The sequence below is a fragment of the Truncatella angustata genome, assembly GCF_020726525.1.
Source record: "Truncatella angustata strain MPI-SDFR-AT-0073 chromosome Unknown BKA67scaffold_11, whole genome shotgun sequence".
NCBI lineage: Eukaryota > Fungi > Ascomycota > Sordariomycetes > Amphisphaeriales > Sporocadaceae > Truncatella > Truncatella angustata.
Window position 1 is genome coordinate 373,847 of NW_025763391.1, and position 23,660 is coordinate 397,506.

The following is a 23,660-nucleotide window of genomic DNA, read 5'->3' on the forward strand; positions in this document are numbered from 1 at the left end:
AGCTCTTGTGTCGTCGTAGGCTCGAAGCAACGTGTTGATCGCCGCGCGGGTGCTGTGGACGGTGCCGCCCCGAACGCGCACGGATAGCCAGGGGCTTCCAAGTGAAGATCATTCGGGATGATTTAATCTCCTTAATTTGATTTAAATTTTCCGCTGTGTCAAGTCGGGCTTTTGTAATGTGGGCTCCAGCCAGGGCAATGAGGTACTGATGATCAGGAGCCTCTGCAGTTCGTGTAGCCTGTCCATCGGGAACAGGAATGGCCCTGGCGTCGATATTGGCCAAGGCAAAGACGACAGTGCTGTTGGGTAGATTTCACCCATATTGAACTTAATCGTCATCGTGCCTGATTCGCTTATTTAATGGTCTTCAATCCTCGCAATTTCTGATCTTGTTGTCAGAGTTTATTTCTGCAGGTAAAGGTGAAGTATGATGTTGGCGCTGAAGGAGAAAAACTCGGAGGTGCGAGTTTGTCTGTTAGGACAACGCCCTTTGGAATCATGGTTTTGATATAACCATAGGCAGATCATGGCCCACATCCGGGGATCAAATGATCTTAATTAATTGGCTGATCATAACCATCTACACATCTTGAAATTATACTGTCGTTCTTGCTTGTATTGACTGGTAAGAGCATCGAAGAAGTTATTTCCGTGAACTGATAGTACATTACATGAGTGGATACATTTGTTACCTTATCCATGCCCCAGCTGCATATTATATTATCGCCAGTTCGGTTAAGGTAATAGATGGTGGCATCCTCGTACTGCTCATGTGGTTTTGTACCATAAGAACAATGAAGTGTCTGAGATCCTAGTGGCAACAATCACCATGTCAAGGGCCCAAGGAGGCCCAAAGTATCCAGTTGACGAAGTCTAAAAAAGAAATTTGTCTCAACCAATTGCTCAAGTTGCTTCAATTTGATGCCTTATTTTGCTTTTGAACATCTGGGCTACGAATGCTGCGGAAACTATACTAACCTACATATCCAAGCATATTTGAGAGAGTTAATGCGCATGCGAATTATCATAACATCAGAGCTACCTGTTTATACACTCGAGGATCTCTTGTCGGCGTTTTGGAGTGCTTCACCGACAACGATCTGCAGTAACCTGCTGATGTCTACCCCTCGAAATTTCTCTGCAAACTGAAAGTTGCGTCCATCGAACCGGACTCGAAGGCTTCACTTGGATACCTTGACGTTATTGCGCCAAACCAATTCGAAAGCAAGCTTGACCTCGGCAAGGTTCGTGTGACCCAGCACATTATCCCCTGTTGCACTAAGATCCCATACACCGTGTAAATAATAACTTACTGCACAGAAACAGGTCAACAGTTATTGTTTCAAGGACTACGAATGATCTCCACAAAATTTCGGTGACTGAATCCCTGTCAGGGGCTTGTTTGGGATATAGGGGGCCGACCACACTTACCCATGTCGACCCAGTATCTGTACCACCAGACCTGGCAGAAGGATCAGCAACTTATTATGTCACTTATTATAGCACACAAAGAGGTGATTATCGCAATTTGCTGTCTGTCAAGTTAGCTATCTCTCTTGAAGACTTACCATTCTGAATCCTTCTGCCAATGAGAATTGTACGCATCTCTACACCAATGAAAGCTTCATAGCAGCTTTCGAGCACAGTAAGTCATTTAAGACACCTTTTTTTGTTCCAGGAAGCTGAATACGTCGTCTCCTTGCAATCGATACCTGTTCTGGTCAACCCGGGATATCATCAAGTAAACTCCACGCTAAATTCAAGCGTAACTACTGCGTTCGAAAATCTGCCCAAGTCAACTGAAAAGTTATATGCTCGATCAAACGATACTGCTTCTCCTCTCACGGCTTATATGCGGGGCCATTGTGCTGAATACTTTGACGGCTCGCTTTTCGTCAACCTGAATCTGCGGTGGCAATATCCAGTAGATACAGCATCAGCCTAGATGACCTGGACGCATGAAATACGGTGTTTGACAATGGGAATGCACATGGAACTTAATTTTGGCCTCACTGTCACTACCGTATCGGCGCCTTTTCGTAGTGGTAGTAAAAGTGGAATAGAGAGACTGCTCAGGGTCATCGATTCCGTGCGTTGGCTAGTTATCGTTCTCCGCAATGAGTAAATCAAATATTAAGCGCAAGGTTCGTGGACCCGCTGTGAACGCTGGGATCTAGATACTTGAGCCGTCGGCCCATCGGACCCGAGATTGTGCCTTAGCAAACCAACGATTACCGTGCTGGTTAGCCGATGACAGGGCTCAAGCTGGTATTAGTCAATGTCTCTGTCAGACCTTTCCGTACCTGCATATTTTTTCTTTCTTTCTCACAACCGCTTCCCGTCCTGCTTAACACGAATGAAAAACAAGTGGTAGATGCAAATTGCTGCTACTACTTGGTCTGTACTTAGTACGACTGATCGTACCAGGCTTGCACGTGTGCCTCTTTTGTTGTTTTTGTTCTTGTTGTTTAGCACCATGAACGAACTAGCACAAGATATCCTATCCGGGCTTATTTCATTTCTGCCAGGAGGGCCAGGCGCAGAGTTATACACACGGAACCAGTGACCAGTCCACGGTACCGGTACACTACTATCCTCAACAACTTTCCAGGTGATGCTGGCGCATCACTTTCCGAAGCCTTTGGATTAATGGCAAGGAGCTCGGAAAATTTGTACAACACCTCTTGACGGGCTGTGAGTGATTCCTGCGGGTGTTACATTTCAGTGTCGAGCTTCCTGCCTTTGAATTAGAGTTGGCTCGGTGCTTTTTTTTATGGAACACGCGCTGAAACAAAGGCTGCGAACTATCTCTTTGGTCTTCAGCTGCAAAGACTGTTTGACGTGTGACATACTCTTATTGGCGTAATATAACTGCGACTGTATCTTGATAATGTTTCTCATCAGTTGTTGGCCAGCATGAAACAAGCAAACGACAACGAGCTTGGAGTATCGTTATCCTTCGCTCGAGCTTGACACTAGTCAACCCAGACGCAATCTATCACCTGAAAAATGTATCAAATCTCAAATACTTCTAATCACATCGCATGATTACTCCTAGTGCTACATTCGCGCATAGTAATAATACAAATGGTGAGTTTGACGAGCGACAATAGTCAAGTCGCTGCGTATCTCGGCATGCAAGAACCAAGAACAGTCATGAAATCCAGAGACGCTTGGTTATCATGATGCTCTTCTATTAACAACCACCCATACACAAGGATTTCGTCCTCGTATGCAAGCGAAGTTATTTATACAATGAAAGATGTCTACTTCTATAAGAATCGCTTTTGAATAATCTACAATAAGCTTATGTATGAGAAAACCGTCCTTAGCTTATACTATGTATTACGAACGAAGGGCTGGAGAACCAATCTAAAGTGGAGAAAGAAGCATTAAACAGCCAGTCAGGCTCAGGTAGAAATGATTGGAGGAAAAACACCCTAGGACTTTAGTCACGTAATATGGATCTAGGAATCTGGAGCAGATCCATATTACAAACTAAGGGGATCTACAGATCTAAACCAGATCCATAGATCTAATAAGCATCAGTGAAGGTATGAATGTATATTACAAGGATTGGATTTACTACTTTATATAGACAGTTATTACTTCAGTTGTTAAGATAAGCATCTGTCTAAAGCAATAGGTAAAGCTTATTATCAAGCATTGACCACTATACTTATGAGTTCCTTGCTAAATATATCCTAAGGTCTACTCCCATAGCCTTGCCTTTGCGCCTAGCATATCTTGCAAGCATAAACTTGTGTGTTATATTCAATATGGTTTCGTAACCCGACAACGTATTTGTCACGTTACGTCGTAATTCAAATGTACAAACATGTATTTATATTCATAAATACGCACCTAATTTTCATTCGACTTACCAGTGAAAAATAGGAAAGAAGCACGAACAGAAATTTTAAAACCTCAACTCGAAGTCATAGCGAACGTCCTCGGCATGTTTAGTGGACCGTTTCTAGATAGCGGAGTCTGCCTGATTCCTACCTAACCGCCCATTTCTCCTGTGACGTAAAGCGTTTTGTCTTTCCTCTTTTTCTTTCCTGAAAATTCAGGAATCTTGCGATAACTTACATGCTGTCAAAGCTGCCAAGGTGGTAGTAGCTAAATTATGGGGTGTGCACCGTGTATTCAGTACATGTGTGTGTGTGTATGGTGGTCTGAATCTATGTGATCTGAATCGTGTTACGTATTCAAAGCCCCCCTTTTATTTCATCTCAAGATTATACATTAACTCACGTGAAGCGCTGTCCTTTGTTCGTAGCGACACGACTGCATCCTCCAATACATGGTACTTTCTGACCGCATATTTCATCTGCAGCTATGGTGCGAAGATCCTTGTAAAGGGGCTATTTCGGCTTGGCGGCAATAGCGAAGGATAAGACGTGTCATATAACTGAATTTCCTGATAAGGAATAAGAAGAGCAGCTCTCTAATCTGAAGACGCCATTATCGGACGCCTAAGCGATTATCTTGATATCAATAATGTCCTTGGACCAAGATAATGCTATCGTACGAGTCTGTGGCCATCCGGCGGGAATTGAACCTCTTGCCAAAGATAAGGCGGAAATCAAAACCGGCAAGCAACGGGGCCGGACCAAGCAGCGCAAACTCGCATCGTAGTATTTTCGGCATTCCAACAGAAGATCGGGTCTCGATATAAGAAATAATTGAGGGGTAGTTATGCAGCTAATTTTCAAACGTTACCGTCGGAAGATCCATTCCATAGTTACCCCTCAATTTTAAATCTTGGTTAGGCTTTTTTCTCACCCTGGTTTGTTTCGCCCCTCCATGAAATCCTTCGAGGCTCGACCCTCTTATGGCAACGAATCAAGGTGCATGGTTACATGCTGCTTACTTGCATAAGTATATGCGGCCGGCAGTACACCTAATTAGATCTCAGCCAAGACGCGTATGATAAAAAAGATACCATTACTTAAAAGGGTGTCGCTCGAGGATATTTAGGTAAGTCGAGTACTTTTGATGACTCGAGCGATGTCATCAGAGAAGGAATGCGATCTTATCGAACTAAAGACGTTTATATCGCGAAGGCTACTTACTTACACGCTTTGGTGCTGTGCCTTTTTGTACCATTATATTAGTACGTGCCCGACACTGGTTGTATGTACCATGGAGTCTCGTGGGGTTTCTCGTCACATGGCTTGTAAGTCCGTAAGTGATATTAAAATCATTCTCTACCGCCTCAGGCAATCTTCCTTTCTCGGGCTGGGGTATGCCGTCTCTCAAGAGTGATCGGGACTGGGAAATCAATATCACAGAGAAAACTGCTGACTATTAAGGTTGAAGTGTCGCGATCGCAAAGTTCGATGTGATGGCGACCAGCCGGTTTGTGAGAAATGCCGTCAGATAGGCGAAGAGTGTGTCTATCTTCAATCCTACCGGCCAACAAAGGCTGATCTCAGCAATATGGTGGGAAAATTACAGCAACGTCTTGGTAAGTATTCCCGAGGATCGGCTTCTATCCTTCAAGGGCATCAAATAACTCTGTGAACTTTGAAGAGAGGGCTGAGGTACAGCTGTACAAAATCGACACCCAAGCAAACCGGGCCCAATATCCTTTCAATGTTGCGGCCGGAGTAGTTCGGCCTCTACCGACTAACCCGTTTGTGATGTGTCCAGAGGTCTCAGGATCTTCATCAGGCCAGATAAACTTTCCAGGATATCACTCATCAGGGACAACAACAACCCCTGGGTTGGCTGAAAATGAGTCTCTCGGCTATCATGCGGCAGGCACTTGGCCGGCTATAATCAATGATTTGGGACAGCCCCAAGTTGAGAATGCAGACATGCCGGACAGCACCAGAAGCGGCGTTGATGGTCGAATACCAAGCCTCCAGGAGCTTAGACAATTAAACTCAGTCCCGACCCCTGGTTCATTTAATAATTACCACTGGTCTCCACCAATACAGGGCTCTCAACCCTTTCAGAAAGGAGCAGAAAGTTTTGCTCTTCCTACAGAAGTCACGAACCTATTCGCCGATATAATCACCACCCAAGCAAAGATAGCAGGCATCTCATCCGTCGTTGCTGAATATCTAGCATGGGTTCGCCGGGCCCCCAAATCGGACAGCATTGAACTACTTCAGACACTGGAGGATCGCATTCGAGAAATACACGCATTGGCTAAAACCAAGGATTGGGGAACCTTGCCAATGATGCCAGATCCTACAAACCGGCTGGACTCAGCAATAAGATCATATCTGGGCGATCTAGGAGAAGAGGTGTCAAACATCACGTTTGATCTTGACAGATTTTTCACAAACAAATATTGTGTGGATAAAACCCTGTACGATCAATACCGGCCATCAAGTAGAGGAGGAGGGCGAACTCCCGCCAACACAACCATGATCCTTGAAGCTCATCAAGACGCTTGGAAACAGGGCTACTGAGAATGACTATTACGATGCATTTCTGGGGAGTTAGTAGTGCTGATTATTGACCAATTAGGTAGTGGGGTTAGAGAATTCTAGATCTTCACGTTATCATATTACATTAGAGGACTTGTTCAGTTTAGCATATTAGTCAATCAAATAATTGAGACTTCATCTTTAATGTTACTGTCTTTCTCAAGCAGCACTGTGAAGTGAGAGGGAAGTCAGTTAGACAGGTCATCAGCTCAGCCCCGTTTTCTTCGCCCTGCAGCAGAGCAAAACATCCATCGTGTCATTCAAGCCATGATAGTGATCTGCAGCAATCTGCAACGACCATTCTAGGACGTTGGAGTGCGCCAAATAACGGTCGTGCCTGGCTTGACGTTGAGTTACGTGATCGTGCATTATCTCACACAAGTTGCGCCAAGGCAGCGCCACCCCCCACTCCCGATGCACGGAACGGGCCGGACTCACCGAGCCTAGGATTCAGATCCTATCGAAAAGATGCTGCAGAAAAAGTTCAAGGGCCGGAATATAGTTTAGCGGGGTGGGGGTGAGGATGGGGACGATCTTCTCTCGAAGAGGCGAAACTTAAAAATTATGCCTGCCGACTACATACACCCCTCCCGTACCATCTTCTGTGGCGGATGCGCTTCCGTGCTGCAGGGACCGACATCTAGGATACATTGTACGATGACCTGAAGTCCCCACCATCCCACATGTTCATAAGTGCCATGTGTCCTTGGGACCCTAGAAACGGAGATATGTACAACCGACGCGTCAGTACTGATTACACCCCCGCACCACATGGCCTGGTTTAGGATGACAACATAGCACGCCATCTACCCGCAATGTAGGTAAAGTTGAAGGTAATTGGAAGAAATTTAAGGTCTTCCAGTCGAATACGACGAACGAAACATGCAAGTGATGATATATAAGAGTTAATATGGCTCTTAGTCTATTTATAAAGTACGATAACAATAGTTTGGAAATGTTTGAAGTTTTTGCATCTACTCGCAAGCCACAGCGCTCATCTCTACCTTTACTTTAGATCTCAATCCCCAGCACTTTGTACGTCTCCTTCAGAAACTCTTGAACTACTGGAGTCACGGGTCCCTTCGCTCGCATTTTGTTCATGACATACGAAAATGTTAGTTTCCGGTCCAGGTCCATGACATGTTTCGACCCACCCCATCCACCCCATTGACCAACGCGGCCGGCCGGAAGCCAGTGGTCTATTGCTGTGTCACCATCCCCTCGTAGAGACATAGCCCCGCATCCCATTCGCAGGAACATTCCATTGAATAGATCAACCCCTCTGACCTGCTCCTCGAAGATCAAATGTGCCGTTTCCTTCGACACCAGATCAGAACCCTGCCCCGCAAGCGTCCAGGCTGAGAGCAAGCGCGTGCATGCCAGTGCATTCCCGTGACCATTGACAGAACCTAGTTCTGCCCGTCTCCATATGGGATCATGGGCAAAGTTCGCGCTTGCGTGTGGGTTAAAGACTCTTGTTGGAATAGAGCCCGGCACCCAGGCCGGAAAGTCCTCAAGATTGGGAACTGGTACGAGTTCCGCTACGCGTGCCCAGTCCTCCTCTTTCACGCCGATTTGCAAGTCAGCGCCCACTGGCTCGCACAACTCCTTAGCCACGAATTCCGTCAGCCGAAGCCCCGTCACACGTCTCACGACCTCTCCGATCAGGTGGCCGCTATGTTTAGACCAAGATTAGTAAGGAGGTTCTATGTAATAATAAAAATTAAAACAGGAGAGACGCATTACGCGGGCACTTCACGCTCAAGATGAAGTAATAGAGTCACGTTTCAAAAGTAAAGGCCCTTCGGAGACCCCACCGAAGAAGTGTAGCTCCTGAAATGGCCACAGATAGGATGAAAAAGAGAGAGAAAAAGAAAAAGAAAACGCTTTCGAATGACGTACTAGGTCCAGCAGTGATACCCCGAAGCCGTTCCAGGCTCCCACCACGGAGCCTGCTTTGCCAATTCGGCCGTGGAGCTATCAACGTCGCACACAGCCTGGAGTGTCATAGGGTGGTCCCATCCAGCAACTCCGGAAGTATGTGAGAGGACATGACGAATCGTAATTCTTTCTTTACCGTTCGTGGCGAATTCTGGCCAGAACTTAGCGACGCAATCGTCCAAAGACACGAGGCCACGGTCGATGAGTGTAAGCATGGCTAGAGCGCAAACAATTTTGGTGTTGGCCCATATGTTCACGATAGTATCCTCGTTCCAGGGTTTGGTTCGTGCTGCATCGGCATATCCGCCCCATAGGTTGATTACGTCTCTTCCATCTATATTGACGGCGAGAGATCCACCATGCTCCTCCCCAGATAGGATGTACCTGGAAAAAGCTTCCCGTACGCCCTGAAACTTTGCATCGCAGTGCCCGTTCACCTGCGCCATGATTGGCGAGGACGGTATCAATGAACTCGGCCGACAAAAAAGGATCTAAGAATGGCGACCAAGGGCAACATAGGTTTCTTGATTATTTCAAATGCAGAGACCTGTTAGGATCGGCAATGAGATTGAGGCCCCTTTTAATGCCGCATGCAGCCTCCGACCTGTGACAAGCTACAGGACAGGCTATCTCGGGTAACCACGGCCGACAACACCTCAAGTAGTTGAAGGCTGCGGTGACTGTTGACCTAGAGGGTACATACATACACACTAGAATCAATCACGTGATTGACTGATTTAGGCGTTATCTGTTCAGTAGGGATGAAGTACCTCAGCGGAGGCGGTACATGGGGAATACTCCACACAACCACAAGATTCCATGCACGTACATACATTGCGACCTAGCTGCTCTGACACAAACCGAGCTGTCATCACAAACGAAAGGGTCCACTGCCCCAATTATGTATTTACACGGTATATAACTCACATACAAACTGCCGGATTTGCCGTTTAGTTGCCGCAGAACCATGTCGGTAGGAGAAGTGGCTAGTATGGAGGCCCAGGGTAACACGCGTTCATTAACCAAGATTGTTCGTATTTCCGAGGAAACTTCTATCTCCGCTATCCAATCATCATTCGTGCGGTGAGAAGTCCGTAAATGGATCATAAGGTTCGTTTAAATATTCATTTCAAGCCTGTGGTAGGAGACGATTCGCAGGAGTCCTATACTGATAACTCTCGGTGGACATGTTGATCACTGCCTAAATCAAGACATTCGCTTAGGCGATAGCCCAGTCAAGCTATGATGCTCGTGCACGAGCAATAGGCCTAGACTTTAAAAAGCAAAAAAGGAAGAGGAAATCTCCGCAGGTGTGAATTTTTACTCTGACATCCAATCGAAATCATTGGGATTTTGATTGCGTGCAGTTTCTCAATGACTAGACAACGGCTTTGGGAGAGAGAACTTATGCCTCACTTAGCAAACCGCTAAGTATATTAAATGGTCTATTATCTAGAACACTTCAGTCCCCGGATACATGCATGTGTACTTTCTATATAAAAGGCGTTCTCATATCTTTTAGTCTGACCCGGGCGATTTTTAGAGATTCAACGCAGGTTGATTGCTTGGGGCCAAGATACTGGTAGCGAAGACACGGTATCTAGACCGGAAGCCAGCATCTTGACAAGCGGGCAGAGGCCAAGAATCCGTTCAGTTCTTCTTTGCAATAGCTTTACCATTGCGGGTCTCTTTCTTCTCCACACCATATAGAATCTCATCCCGCAGCCAGCTGATAGCCACGATAGTGACTCCGGGGCCGATGAGGAAGGACGATATAAGGCTAGTAGCGCACATCTTAGCCCAGCTGAAGGATCCGAACCGATCCGAAACACGCATGGCATTCTGGAGCTGTGCCAAGAACAAGAGCATCACAAATGCAAATCCGAAGACTTGATCCCACACGACGAAGCTCCAAATTCCATCACCCGGCGATTTCGCCTGTTCCACAGCGATGGGCGGCACGGCCAGGGACAGCGGGTGCAACAGCTCTGCGTACCCTGGAGCAAAGAGTGCAGGGAAGAAGGCGGCCGAGATTGAGACAGCTGTCACGCCCGCATGCACGGCGAAACCCAGGGCCATTGCGCCAGCGCCCAGATACCTGACCACGCGCAAATGGGCCGCGTGCTTAGGTTCACGGCCAGAAGCGGGGAACAGGGCACTCCAAAGAGGCTCTGCCACGTGCACGACTGCGGAAATTCCGATGGGGAATAGGTTCCATGCGATGATAGCCAACTGCCGAAAGTTGCTGGATGCCATCGAGGGAACCGGGAGAGACATGAGGACCATGCCACCTATGAAGTTGGCGTACGTCGCTGGAAGCAATACGGCAGCGGCGCGAGGAGAGTACGGCAGCGACGCCTCCTGTAGGGCGTCCAGTCCGATGGAGGACGAGAACAAAGGAGACGTCGCCAAGCAGACGATACCCCAAACGGCTCCGCTGACTCCAATGGCAGCCGCGGCGAAGATAAACCACCACACCGAGATCTTCAGCGTGGAGGCGCCGTTTCCTTTCCTGAGGCTGTCCAGATACTGGACCACTATAACGGGAGCCATCTGGCCGGCCATATAGATGCCCGCTGCTGAGCTCTTGGGATGGGACCCGTCTATGGCTTCCCAGAAGAACACCACAAGAGTGCGTGCGAGGTCGTCTAAGGGTCCGATCCCACTGAAGCTGTCTCGTAGGCCGAAATCCGACCCGGGAACTTTGCTATCGCCTTCCAGCACCTTCAGGATCAACGCGAAGCTTCCGTCCGCGAGCATGCGGCCCCATGTCGCCACGAACCCTAGCAATCCCAGTCCAACGAAGACAGCTTTCAGGGCTGGCCCGCCGACCGACAGAAAAGAATTTCTATCATTCGACATGGTTTTCAGCAGCTACAGCACATGTACGAAATGTCTACAAGAGGGCTGTTCCAGCAGTGTAGACGAAATATCAGGGAAGGATGATATGTAAAAACAAAGGGCCCGCTAAAATGAATAGCGTATTGTCAGTATCATTCAGATAGAACAATAACATGCTGGATCTAGGCCATATTGAGACCATTTAAAACCATATCCCCCAAGATGAACTTCAATAGACCCACCTCATAAACCACCTACGTCTGGTCAAGTCTTATGCTACCGCGCAGTTCTCGACGTCGGCTAACCTGCCCCGGGTCCCACTCACGCGTCGTCCGGGAACATAACCCCATCCAGAAGTATGGAGCACCGTTTAGGTGGGTCCATCGGGAAACTGTCGCCGCAACGAGCGTTGAACTTAAGTGGAGACCTATGTGGGGGTCTGGGGGTGCAGCTCGCAGGGTTTCGTAATCTGATCCCCCTAGAAAGAAAGCCATGATCCATCCAGGCCGAACTGTACGGAGAGTCATGTAGCCCCACAACTCCTCGGTCGAAAATGACCGACTCGAAGTCTGACAGCTGCATTTGCATCTAACCGCAGGCGTCCCCCGGTCCGAACTGCAGTAGTCTGGGCTGTAGCGGAGCCACGGCGCCATGCAGTTGCACAACTTTTCGGACGAAATTGACCGATTGGAAATCTGACAACTGTGCTGGCATACAGGTGGACCCGGTCCGAAAATTGCATTAGTCCTGCATGCACATCGAGCTCGTCATTCCCCACGTCCATGTCGTTATCCCCGCCGAGAGATACCGGCAAGGCCAAGCTGCTGGGCAGGCCTTTCGACGACGTACGTCACAAGACCTGGTCAGATCCAGATAGAGCATGGCTGCATCTGGTGGCTGGGAATTGAGGAGGAAATCCTAATGTTCCACTAATCGTCTTCTGGCAAGTGCCTCTAGCTCCAGCCGCGCAATGGCAGCCTCGTACTGTCTATGAGACACCAAAAATTTTACTATCACAGAAGAAACACATATCTGAAGCCTCGAAATTGGCTCAATTAGCAGTCTACTGTACTAGCAACGTAGTTTATGTGTCAAGGGGCCGTGTCAGTGGAGATTCAAAGGCGACGTGGTGCAGAAAGAGGCAGGCTTTGACTCTAGAATTAGGAAATACATATCAGTTTATGTCATACCCCGCCTCTTTGCTTCCTTGGTACTCTGTCGACATCCAAACTTTCCAAACCATGATACAATTATAGTTCCCAAGTCCAGTGTAGCATACACATTTCAATGTTCAGCAAAGGGACAACACGCATATAAATGAAACTAAATTAATACTTTTGATTGTAAACGAAATTAATATACATCAAGCTGAGATGGCCTCGATCCAAGATCATGCTATTCTATGAAAAAGTCTTTGGCGCCCAGTTGGATTCTGCTGGTTGAACAATCTAGCGAGACACAGCTCTTGCTGTAAATTGTACTACATTCAGCCATGCCGCATCCTTCCCATTTTGCGGCCAGATTTATTGCTGAGGAAAGGCCCGAAGTGGAGTGGCCATATTCCAAGTGATGCGGATGCAACCTCTAGGCGACGCTGCCACCCGAGAGGAAGAGCTTCTTTGGCTGAGGAAACACGTCAGTTAGCAACCAGATCTCAAGTTACGATATTTCAGAATGTTTCAGCAAGAGATAAAACTTACGCTCAGGAAAAATGAGGTAATAAAGCCGATAGCGGTGGCGCCGACAAGATAGTAGAAAGCCTCGCTAATCGCTGCAGTTATTTGGTCGACGACCAATAGTTGATCAGCCGGGCTTAGACTCTTATAGAACTTTCCACTTGCTCCGGTAATCAGCTCGCCGAGATTTTCTTTCGGAACATCGGGCAAGGCCGCAGCAATATACTGCAAGGCTTTGTTTTGGAAGATTGATCCTGGGATAGCAAGGGCAAAGGTAATGCCAATGATTTGTGCTATGCGCAATTTATGTTAGTGATTTATCCTGAGAGGAAACAGGCCTTTTTTGTTAGGTTTTGTATTGTAACGCACCAATGGTCATGACCGAAACAACATTGCTGATCTCGGACGCCGGGGCGAGCGCTGAGGCAACGCCGATTCCAGCGCTTTGGAAGGCGCCGATTCCTAGCCCAATGATGACCGTATATCCATAAAGAGCCGAATTGGAGATTGATGAGTCGATCGTCGCTATTTCAAAATCATGTCAGCATAGTCAACTTCTTTTTGGCTGAGAATGAAAGGAATGACATACTCATCAGCGCAGCGCCAGCCACCAGCAGAGCGTTACCGACGATATACCAAGGCAGGTAATAGCCAAATTTTGGCATGGCAAAGCCGTTGAACAGACAGCCGAAGACTATCATACAAATCAAAGGCAAAATGCGCACACCAGCCATCAAAGGGGTGTCTCCCCTGGTAAACTGGAACACCAGAGGAGTGTAGTAAATGCTCATCATCATACTACCCGCCACCAGGAAGGCTTGTAGAGGAATAATGATGAGATCCTTGGTGACCATAAACTGCACTGGCATGAGCCTCGATTCGGCGGGCACTAGTGGATGATATATCGTGACAAGGATAAAGACGATGAAGAGGACGAAGGTCACGACCCAGAGCGCGATCTCGGAGCCGCTGTTCCAAGCGTAAAGGGCGCCACCAAAACTGCCAGCCATACAGAAACAGGCCATGAGCGCGGTGAAGACGACAATGCCAACCCAATCCTGCATACGGAGTTTCTTCAAAAACGGCGTGTCCGGCATGGCATTGATATTGGGAATCAAAAAGATGAAAGCGGGTGCGAAAACGGCAGCAATGGGAAGATTCTACAATATTCATGGTCATTATTTTTCTTTCGAGTAGCGAGGAAGGTCCAGATACTCACAATGTAGAATCCCCACCGCCAAGTAGCGGAGCTGACGGCAAACGAGCCACCGATGATAGGTCCTAGAACGTTGCCAAATCCCCATACGGACATAAGAATGGCAAGGTAAAGCGGACGCTCGTGCGGAGTGGTCAAGACACTGATGTAGGTCAGTCCTCCAACGTAGACACCTGCGCCGCCAACACCAGCGATGGCGCGACCGACGATGATGGCAACCATGTTCGGTGCAGCACCACAGATGGCGCTACCGCCCTCGAACAGGATGAGACTGATGATGAAGAGAAACTTCATGCTGAACATGCCATAGGCCTTCCCACTACAAGGTTTTCAGTCAGCAAATACGCTTCGAAACCAGGACAGATTGGGCCGACACGTACACAGGCAGAATGACGACCTGGCCAAGAATGAAACTGACTCCGATCCATGCTAGACTTTGCTGATCATCAAAGGTCTCAACAATGTCGGGCTGGATGGTTGCGACCTGTGCGATACATGAGCTAAGGTATACCCGGGCTAGCGGACAGCGTTCTACTCACAATGGTATTGTCCAGTGCAAACAGCAGAACCTAATAGGATCGGATGTTAGCGTCTCCGTGTTGTCCTAACGCTGCAGGTGCCCATTCCGTAGGGGCTATACGCCCGTTGCGCATGGAGGGTGGGGCTGAGGCGTGACTCGGTAGCAGGACGGATTCGACGACTTACGGTAGACATGAGGGCCGTGTAGATAATGAACCACTAGATGAGACAAACAGTTAGCAGCTATTGTGGACGACCTTGACAATGCACGTTGAATGTACTCACCTTGAGACCTGTGACGGTCCTCTTAGGCTCTTCATCGGGCGTCTTGACCCCTTTCGTGTCTCCATCTGGCTTCTCTACATCGCGTACGTTGTCTGGAGTTCTGGTCGAGGACTCGGAGATCTTTTCATCGCCGTGGTCTCGGCCATTGGTGATGCCGTTGGGAGCTTCGTCGGCAGCCATCTTCGCAGCGTCAAGTCGTGTTTTTAGAGTGCTGGTGATATGGTCGACCAACTCATGCTTGAAAGTGAATCAAGTCGCAAGCTTTATGTGATTGCACTGGTTTCCGATTGCTCATCAAGAAAAGGAAAAGGGGACCTTTCAATTTGTAAGCTTCGGGCACATGCAGATTTCTTGTCAAAAGGTCATCGCAATGTCACAGATCTTTCGAGGACGTCAATGCCAAAAAAACAGAAGCTCAAGTTGCTGGAGGCCGTGAATGGCGAGTCGTGATTGGCTGGCGGTTGCTTCGGTCCGAGTTGACCGAAATTCCAGTGAACACATTTCGGGCTGGCCTGACCGAGTAGGGCTCGAAGTGAGAGTTCAACGTCTGGCCGATGATATCATTGCCATATCTTCCTTCTGGAAGCTAGCTGGAATATAGAAGGGCTGATGGTCACAACGTAGTCGGCTATCTCATATACTAGAACTACTGTGGTCACTGTAGTGGCACTCAGCTGCGTCTTCCTATTTCCGCCGGTGGGCAGTTCCAGAGGACTTACCCCAAGAGTTAGTGGGTGGCAGTTTAAAATTCAGTGGGTCAACCACTGAGCTATCGTGGGACGGCGTTCGCGCCAGATGCTCTACAGCTGTTAGACTACTTGAAGTAATGCGATAAATCAATCGGCCAAATGCTTTTGATTGGGACTTCTATGCCATGAAGACAGTTGCTCATGCTGGCTCCGAGCCCGACACCTGCGGAAATTACCTGCCGAACCTGGGGCTCCCAATTGAAGCATTGGAGCATGGATTTCAATCAGCCTTCCCTTCGTCGGTATATAAACATACTAACAAAGCTGGGAGAGTGTGTTTATACATCGAAAATATTCAGTTGGAGTTACTGCTCCTGGTGTGATTTCAAGCTACTTGCACGTAGGTCTGGCCAAGAAACGGTATGATATTGCGTTCTGTAATTAGCATTGGTGGGGGTTTCTATGTTACTGGAAGTCCCCTGGAGTCCCACTCCTATTGCCTAGTTCATGCCCTGAGAACATCGATTCGCACCAAACTTTTCGCCAGTCTCAGATCCTGCGAGTCTAAAGGCTTGTTTGCGGACTTCTCATCTACGTGTCTATCGATGGGATCCATTGCTGGCTTGTGGGCGCTACTCTGCTCAAGAAAGGGAAATGAGAGGAAGTGATCGCGCGCCGTAGTAGTAATAGAACGCGACCCCCAGAGCCGTGACGAGGCTTAGGCCGCCCAGCTTGTTCGTGCTGACAGCTCCCGCCTCGGTCGACCGTTTACCGCTCTCCAGATATTTCCATGGCACCCGGCCTGAAGGCAGGTTTTTCAACTCTACAAAATCCAGCTTTGGTGCACCGCTGACGATCTTCGACATCTCAGCGGCCAACAATTTGTCGGGTATGACCGGGAGGATCCAAGTTGATAGGAACTTATACCACGGAGTTTTCCATCCTTGCGACATGCTCGAGGAGAACTTGAAAATGTGTTTCATGCGTCCCACCCGCTCTTCCTGGTATGCTGCAAGTGTCTCCTCTAGCTTCGAGCTGCTTGGCTTTTTCCAGTTGTTGTCCACGAGCATCTGGTGCAAATGGTTGGTCAAGACAGCTACAGACTCAATACTTGAGTTTCCGCCTAACCCCATATTCGGCATTACCTACTAACGTGTCAGAAACCACGTCGAGGGAAATGAATTAGCAGTCGCTTCAAACCTACCTTGTGAGCGGAATCCCCTGCCAGGGCTATTCTTCCGTGATACCAATGGTCTAGGACACCTTCCTCCAGGTGGATCACGCTCGAGCGCAGACGACGTTCCCAGACTTCTCCGAACATGACCGTATCGGACAAGGGATGATCAGCGACCGATCTCGCTAATTCCTCTGCGTCCTGTTCCGTGAAACGCTTCGCCCGCTTGGGCCACGGACATGGCTTGTCCAGAAGGAAGTATACGCTGAAGAAGCCCCGCTTTGGCGTCAACGTGAACAGATGAGAGTGTTCGGGGGTGTTGATGACTGTCATGTCGGTTTCGCTGAGCTCTGGAATACCCGGCGTCACAAAAACGAGACAATACCAGTCTGCGCTAATGGCTGCGAGTAAGCCTATCAGTAAATCGCTCTTCTCGGAAGGGCATCATCTCAAGGCAGTCCTCAAGACGAGCGGTTCGAGGCACTTACTCCTCTTCTCCTTCACCGTTATCATTCCTGGCGAAGCACTGTTTGCGGCATCCCACATGGCACTTCTCGTCGTGCTGTAGACCCCATCGCAGCCCAGGACTAGGTCACCCCTCTCAATCTCGCCGTTGCTCAGCACCACATCAACTCCATTTTCGTCTTGTCTGATAGCGTCCACAGACGCGTTTGTTCTGACGCGCGTCTTGTCCGGTAAGGTCTCGTATAAGTCTCGAATGAACTTCGGACGTTCGAAAATAAGCATATTGTAGCCGTGGCTAGAATCGTTAGCGAAAGACACTGTCAGTTAATCATGCTTGCTGATACACTGCTGTACTACTTCGAGTGAGGGACGAAAGACCATTTGATAAGCTTACTTCTGCTGGATGTGGCTGAAAAAGCTACTTTCCAGTATCTTTTTCCCACCCGGAAGTCTGATAAACCAACGACCGGGAGGGACGGTCCCCTTCTGCACCGTTTCCAAACATCCCAGCTGATCCAGAATCCGTGACCCGTGCGGGTAGATGAACATGCTACCGCCCTCCAACCGGGCGATTTCCGATCGTCGCTCCAGCACGATGTGATCGATCCCTGCCTTGTGCAGCATATGAGAGGCCGACAGGCCAGCAATGCCACCGCCAATTACAATCACACGAAAGGGTGAATCGGTGCTCGACATTTTGGCCAACAGTGCTGTTGCTTATAATGGAATACTGGCAAAGAAGATACGAGATTGTGCAGTGGGTCTTCTCCAAGACCTTGACAATATAACGAATGGCGTCTTCATTCTCGAAGTTACGGCGGCTGGTCAGTTTAAATCTCTAAGCATAAAGATTCGTGTCTTCCACCTTGGCTTCGATTGGACTACCTAGACTCACGACTATTCATTGTAGCGTTGCCTTCAACATCGATAATGTCGTATGACCCGATTGCCGTATGCGGGCCACCCGCTCAGCGCACCTCGAAACCCTGCGACACTCCATGCATTCCTCCGGGCCGGCCTCTCCGTGTAGAATGGAGTGACGTCTTTGAACCGCAGCTCGGCCCGAACGGGACCGGGGTGTATCATGGTGGTCATCGGTCAATTCGACCATGCAATGTAAGTGCACCCATGCATGCGATGTGCTTTAGTATTCTTTGTTTGGTCAGCAAGCCATGGGCTACCGACGAGCATCCAGGAGGTTGTTTGAGCGTCTCACTTTCAGCCGCTGTTGTACCAGATCATTTAAATTGTGTTTGGCTATTGTTAGCTTCCAGAAAATCCACTTAATGCCGCATCGTACATGCATCTGAGTTCATCTCGCCTCTCCCAAGGCTTCTGCTCTATTCTTTGTGCTTGCAGTTGCCACACCTCAACCTGCTTGGTCTGGTCGTTCCACGATGCGGAGTTCCTTGCGTTCTAAAGCGCCTGCGCCTACCTTTCCAGATGTCGAAAGGAACTTTCGAATCCTGTTCTACGCTGCCGTCGCCCTTCTCTGGGGTGCTAGTATCTTGAACGGAACTATCAAGGCCCTCTTGGTAGCGGTATGGAGTGGACGTCTGGAGGATGGCACTCTGCTGAGAACGGATTACACCGGCTTTCCTCCTCTGGACTACCCACTAGCAGTCTTGGTAGCATTTTTCTTTTCTGGAACCAACGGACATCATGAGGCCTATTCCCTCTTTCTCTTCGATTTGTACATAAATCTTCAGCTGGGGTATCTATGGGTGTATGCGGAGGCTGCTCGGCCGGGGCAGAAGCCAAGCTGGATTCAGAGGTGAGTTTGTCCTCTGCGCATTGCGACAACCCAAGACTAGTGTTACTAAGACCAAATCGTATCGTAAGTCCCGTCTACTTCGCGCTTCTCTGGCAAGCTTGTGGTGGCGCCGTCGCCTTTCCACTTTATTTTGGCCTACACGTTCGGTGGGCCTCACAGGAAAGGTTGGCACAGGTTGTAGATTTGCACAAAGCCCGAGCCTTGCCAATAGCCTTCATATTAGGTGCTTTTGCCCCGATGACTGCCCTGATGGCCCCGACGTGGCTTGGGCCGGAAGGCCGGTCCGCAGCGTCGCAGCAGATGATTATTGCATTATTTCAACCATCCCCTATCCTTTTCTCTATACTCCTGGCTTTATTCACTCGGGGATCCGCGTATCTCAGTCATGGCGGACGACTTGGTCCAGATGGTCCGAGAGATAACAAGAAGGCAAGACGATGGGTTCAAGGATCATACCTGGCCGCCGCAGCAGCGTCGATCATCGGGCGCGTGTATGTGCTCATCAGAGTTCTTACCGCCGAGGATAGTGGCTCGGTGAGCCTTCTGCGCATGTATGTGCCGTTTCCCTTTACCGGACCTGCTGGTACAAATGAGGTACTTGTCGGAGGACCATGGCTATTCCTACAGTGGGACAGTATCATCATCAGCCTGGCGAGTTCTTTCTGGGCCTTGGTACTTCTAAAGCAAGATAGAATTGTGCGGGAGAGTACAGGAATCGTCGCATTAGTGTTGACCGCGGGGGCTGTAGTGCTTGGACCCGGAGCAACTGTTACGATGGCGTTATGTATCCGGGAAGGCCACTTGCCAGAGAGGACGGGTAATCCCTAGATTATGGGGTTGTTCTTGCTAAATGCAGCATGGAAAGCTATGTAAACCTATGTTTACCTTTTGGCTAAGTGAGACCGGGCAAGCATGAGAATTTAGTTTTGATGAAAAAAAAAAAAAGCCTGCATATCAACATGACCTTTATAATCCCAGTGTGAAAGCGGAATAAAAGACTCGCTCGCTTGCTGAATTGTGCTCGGAACTGCTTTCCAAAAGTAACTGTCTTCATGCAAGCCAGTTAAATGGTGGCCTGCCCTACCACGAATCTACACCATGGGTTTCAACGCCGATCACTCCGTTTTGGTTGGTCTATATGCCAAGCCCTTCTTTCTCAGGCGATCTACCACTGCTGCCCACCCCCTGGGTGTTGGGTGGCGCCAATATACTCTATCAGGCCCCTATCCTGTTATCAGCAACTCGTACATGGCTGCTTATTGTGACATGTTACGAGCCTGCTCCGTAAGGAGGGCGCATATATTATATCGTGAGCGGAAAAATTTGGCACGCTCCTGTGCTTCTTTCTGGAGTTCATCTTCGAGGCTGGCGAGTCTCGTAGCCATAGCGCCACCTGGAGGTGCGATGCCTTCCAATGCCGTTACCAGCTCTCGTAGCGCGCTGCTGCTTCTGGACTGGCTCGTGTCACACAGTTCCCGGACACGTGTCTCGAGTGTTTCCAGAATGCCCACGTAGTGCGGTCCTTCGTTGACCGAGCCGCCACCGCCGGGTGGGACCTTCCGCAGCCAGGCTATGTAATCCGCGATCAGAGAACCCATGACGGATGCCTCGGCCTGGTTGCGGAGCACTGCTGACGAGAAGGCTGTCACCGGACCAAGAATCGCTGCGCCTGTTTCCTCGTTGATGTCCCTGTGGCAATTGAAGCCGTTTGGTGCGTAGAAGTCAAGACTCACAGGGTCAATGTTCATGTCGTCACTGACCGAGAACGGGGCGATTGTGGCTTGTCTCTCCAAGGCCTGCCAAATGGATGGGTCTGGAAGCGCTGATGCGGACAAGTGCAGATTATGCTGTTGATACAACATGTCTGGATGGTTGGACCCATTGAGAGGAGCACCGCCACCACCTGGATGAACCGTCGAAGGCGTCTGAACGGTCGAGGGGGGTAAGGTCTGGAGTTCCGGGTTGATGGGCCCGTCGGAAGTGTGTGAAGATGGTGGAGTGACTGTACTACCTGGAGAAGCATTCAGTCGAGAGATGTAGGCCTCTGCTTCCTCTTTTCACGTGACCCAGGACCAGCGAGTTAGTCATGGCGCCATCAGGGAATATACACAAACATATACAGTACGGTATGGACACCGGGGCAGTGCGGCGACGGAAGCTCACTCACCTAGGCGCTTTTGCAATGCCTCCACCGTCTGAGCCAGGTCTGCTTTGGTTGGTCTCTGCGTCGGCAGGTACACGCACTGCTCGCCCGCCCGTGTGCACTTCTGACACTGCGGCTGCTCACCTCCGCACTTGACCTTGCGATCCCGACATAACTTGCTGCGCGTTAGCTGAGCGCGTCGTGCCTGGAGAAGTCGTACAACACACACCTTGCACGCAATACGGCGTGAATACCCTCCGTTTGTCATGGCCATCTCCGCAGCGGACATGGCCCTGTCTCCGCGAACGCAATGCAATGCAATCCAGGACCAGCGTACGATGACGGTGTCGCAAAACGTAGAAGGTGGCCCGGGTGGCTTTCTTCTGGCACACCCCCTTCCGGAGTTGATGATTCAGCAGGCCCTGGGATTGATAGCCGTCTTCAAGATGGATAGGATGGATTATTATTAGGTCAGGTCCGGGCACGCGCTACTCTGGATAGGATGGTCCGGTTCAGAGCCTTGAACTGAAAATGCGAGGCTACTGTAGTCTAATTCCCTCGAAGGTGGTCCTTTGCTGGGGCGCTTTGCGGAAGTGCGGGGGGGTTGAACCGCTACGCGAACCCGGGGGCTTAAATGACGCAAACAGTAAGGTGCGTTACCGCTATGTATGTGTGTCAATGTATATTGTGGAACCGTAGGCGCACGCAAGCAGGAGGCAGGGCTCGACGGGTTTGGTGGTCAGCAATTGCTTTCGCGTTGTTGGCTTTTGGTCGGGCGTCGGCGGAAGATCCTGCTTACTCAAGTGATTCGGAATGTTGCGGACCGGGAGATGACATGATCCCCGACTGGCGAGGCAACGTGAGACCAATCGTAATATTTTATGCTCGTTGTGCCCGCGACTGCAGATCACGCATGCTACTGACGCTGAACCTACTGCCGGGGGCCAGCTCGCATGTTGATCTGTGCGCTGGCCGACTGCAACTGCCGGCAGCAGTTTTCCAGACCACCTCCAGGCCACCTCCAGGCCACCTCCAGGCCACCATCCTTCGCTGCCGTCTATGGTGAGTGCGTAGCCACCCTCTTGCCCGCAATTCATGCGCATTTGCCCTGTCTTGCGTTTAGCTTACCTGACTTACTTTTGCAAGTGTCCAGAATTCTCACCTCCACGATCTAGTAAAATCTTACCAAGTTCTTCATGACGCCTGTCAGCCACTAACAAACGATGCTCAGTTTGATGCGATCAAAAGACGAACTGTCGCAACAACAGCCGCGCAATACAATAGGTATTGGGATGTGTGGTGGCAAGCTTATAGGAACTTCTTTCTTCTTTCTTTTCTACTTTTCTGAATGAGACTAACAGTACTGTAATACCACTTAGACTAACCAGCACAAGACATGCCTCCGTCAATTGTAATCGGAGCGCCGGTAATAAATCCACTTCCCGGGCTTAGAAGAAATGCTATCGTCTCAGCTACTTCTAGCGATGTTCCCAGGCGGCCGAGTGCCGCCGTCGGACCTCTACCATACATATCTGCACCTGCCTTCACTCCTATGGACTCTGCAACTGCGTGCAACATGGGTGTGTCGATCAAGCCGCTATGGGTGGTTATTCTAAGGAAGTCTTCCTGAGATGAAAGGCACTTACGGTGCGATGGCATTGACTCGGATCCCCCTGAGGCCCTCCTCCTTCGCCACTGTGCGCGTTATCCCGATGACTGCGTGCTTGCTGGCTACGTATGGCATGTAGCCACCCAAGCCCATCAGACCAGAGAGACTGCCAGCGTTGACGATCGCGCTACCATTGACGCCCGGGCTGCCCTCGCGCATATGTGGTAGCTCCGCGCGCAGCGAGTTGATGATGCCTTTGACGTTGATATCGAAGATGAAGTCGATCTCGGCGTCACTGGCATCTCGACTGTCGGTTGCTCCCGCCTTGGGCAGGGTCACGACGCCCGCGAGGTTCGCCGCTCCGTCGATCGGCCGCCCGCCAAAGTGGGCGACCGTGGCGGTAATCCAGTCGCGGCATGCATCCTGTGAACGGACATCGACCACGGACGTGAATGGCGCAGTATTGGCGATCCCCGGAATCTCCTCGATCTCGGCTTTCAAGGTGCGCAGGCCATCCTCGCTGATGTCTGAGAGGGAGAGAAGCGCACCGCGGCTGGCGAGAAGCTTGGAGGTTTCACGGCCGATGCCGGAGGCTGCGCCGGTAATCACAACCAGCTTATCCTGGAAAGATGTCATTGTGGTAAATCAGTGATGATCAAGTTGGGGTCAACCTGAGAACTGGATGCGGGTAGATAATTTTGTAGTGTTTGTGTCTAAATAGTCTATGCTACATCCACCGCAACCTCAAGCATCTCAGTGATGTTCGCTTCCCGCCTGCGGTCCGAGCGGACAAATACGTGTATGTAGCCTCCAGTAAGACTAATCGCTTGCCTGCGTGTCGATTGTACAAACTCCGCGAGGCATGCAGATGAGTGCTACTGG

The 23,660-nt window shown here is 49.7% G+C and overlaps 8 protein-coding genes across 8 annotated transcripts; 2 read left to right on the top strand and 6 right to left on the bottom strand.

Annotated features, from left to right (window-relative positions):
- Positions 1 to 5,148: 5,148 nt before the first annotated feature.
- BKA67DRAFT_541591 (uncharacterized protein) lies at positions 5,149 to 6,428 on the top strand (the record flags this gene model as incomplete). Its single annotated transcript, XM_046100964.1, has 3 exons — positions 5,149 to 5,190; positions 5,326 to 5,473; positions 5,539 to 6,428. The coding sequence occupies 3 exons, from the start codon at positions 5,149 to 5,151 to the stop codon at positions 6,426 to 6,428; spliced, it is 1,080 nt and encodes a 359-aa protein (XP_045951876.1).
- Positions 6,429 to 7,199: 771 nt separating this feature from the next.
- Positions 7,200 to 9,037, bottom strand: BKA67DRAFT_584849 (beta-lactamase). Its single transcript, XM_046104176.1, has 2 exons — positions 8,349 to 9,037; positions 7,200 to 8,121 (listed from the first exon to the last, which is right to left on the bottom strand). Exons 1-2 carry the CDS (start codon positions 8,831 to 8,833, stop codon positions 7,458 to 7,460), a joined length of 1,149 nt encoding a protein of 382 aa, XP_045951877.1. The 5' UTR covers positions 8,834 to 9,037; the 3' UTR covers positions 7,200 to 7,457.
- A 1,000-nt stretch (positions 9,038 to 10,037) lies between these two features.
- Positions 10,038 to 11,249, bottom strand: BKA67DRAFT_664450 (uncharacterized protein; the record flags this gene model as incomplete). Its single annotated transcript, XM_046108377.1, has 1 exon — positions 10,038 to 11,249. One exon carries the CDS (start codon positions 11,247 to 11,249, stop codon positions 10,038 to 10,040), a length of 1,212 nt encoding a protein of 403 aa, XP_045951878.1.
- A 1,289-nt stretch (positions 11,250 to 12,538) lies between these two features.
- Positions 12,539 to 15,598, bottom strand: BKA67DRAFT_110944 (major facilitator superfamily domain-containing protein). The gene is made up of 9 exons (XM_046094885.1): positions 14,925 to 15,598; positions 14,826 to 14,858; positions 14,660 to 14,689; positions 14,501 to 14,604; positions 14,124 to 14,439; positions 13,494 to 14,064; positions 13,274 to 13,429; positions 12,929 to 13,197; positions 12,539 to 12,851 (listed from the first exon to the last, which is right to left on the bottom strand). The coding sequence occupies exons 1-9, from the start codon at positions 15,102 to 15,104 to the stop codon at positions 12,813 to 12,815; spliced, it is 1,698 nt and encodes a 565-aa protein (XP_045951879.1). The 5' UTR covers positions 15,105 to 15,598; the 3' UTR covers positions 12,539 to 12,812.
- Positions 15,599 to 16,254: 656 nt separating this feature from the next.
- On the bottom strand, positions 16,255 to 17,948 carry BKA67DRAFT_541595 (uncharacterized protein; the record flags this gene model as incomplete). Its single annotated transcript, XM_046100965.1, has 4 exons — positions 16,255 to 16,758; positions 16,818 to 17,200; positions 17,276 to 17,547; positions 17,647 to 17,948. 4 exons carry the CDS (start codon positions 17,946 to 17,948, stop codon positions 16,255 to 16,257), a joined length of 1,461 nt encoding a protein of 486 aa, XP_045951880.1.
- A 529-nt stretch (positions 17,949 to 18,477) lies between these two features.
- BKA67DRAFT_696448 (uncharacterized protein) lies at positions 18,478 to 19,854 on the top strand (the record flags this gene model as incomplete). The annotated part of the gene is made up of 2 exons (XM_046109349.1): positions 18,478 to 19,026; positions 19,095 to 19,854. Exons 1-2 carry the CDS (start codon positions 18,650 to 18,652, stop codon positions 19,852 to 19,854), a joined length of 1,137 nt encoding a protein of 378 aa, XP_045951881.1. The 5' UTR covers positions 18,478 to 18,649.
- Positions 19,855 to 20,181: 327 nt separating this feature from the next.
- On the bottom strand, positions 20,182 to 21,630 carry BKA67DRAFT_110990 (uncharacterized protein). The gene is made up of 3 exons (XM_046094886.1): positions 21,399 to 21,630; positions 21,194 to 21,344; positions 20,182 to 21,079 (listed from the first exon to the last, which is right to left on the bottom strand). Exons 1-3 carry the CDS (start codon positions 21,456 to 21,458, stop codon positions 20,283 to 20,285), a joined length of 1,008 nt encoding a protein of 335 aa, XP_045951882.1. The 5' UTR covers positions 21,459 to 21,630; the 3' UTR covers positions 20,182 to 20,282.
- An 816-nt stretch (positions 21,631 to 22,446) lies between these two features.
- Positions 22,447 to 23,601, bottom strand: BKA67DRAFT_111077 (putative short chain dehydrogenase/ reductase). Its single transcript, XM_046094887.1, has 2 exons — positions 22,816 to 23,601; positions 22,447 to 22,766 (listed from the first exon to the last, which is right to left on the bottom strand). The coding sequence occupies exons 1-2, from the start codon at positions 23,412 to 23,414 to the stop codon at positions 22,550 to 22,552; spliced, it is 816 nt and encodes a 271-aa protein (XP_045951883.1). The 5' UTR covers positions 23,415 to 23,601; the 3' UTR covers positions 22,447 to 22,549.
- Positions 23,602 to 23,660: the final 59 nt, after the last annotated feature.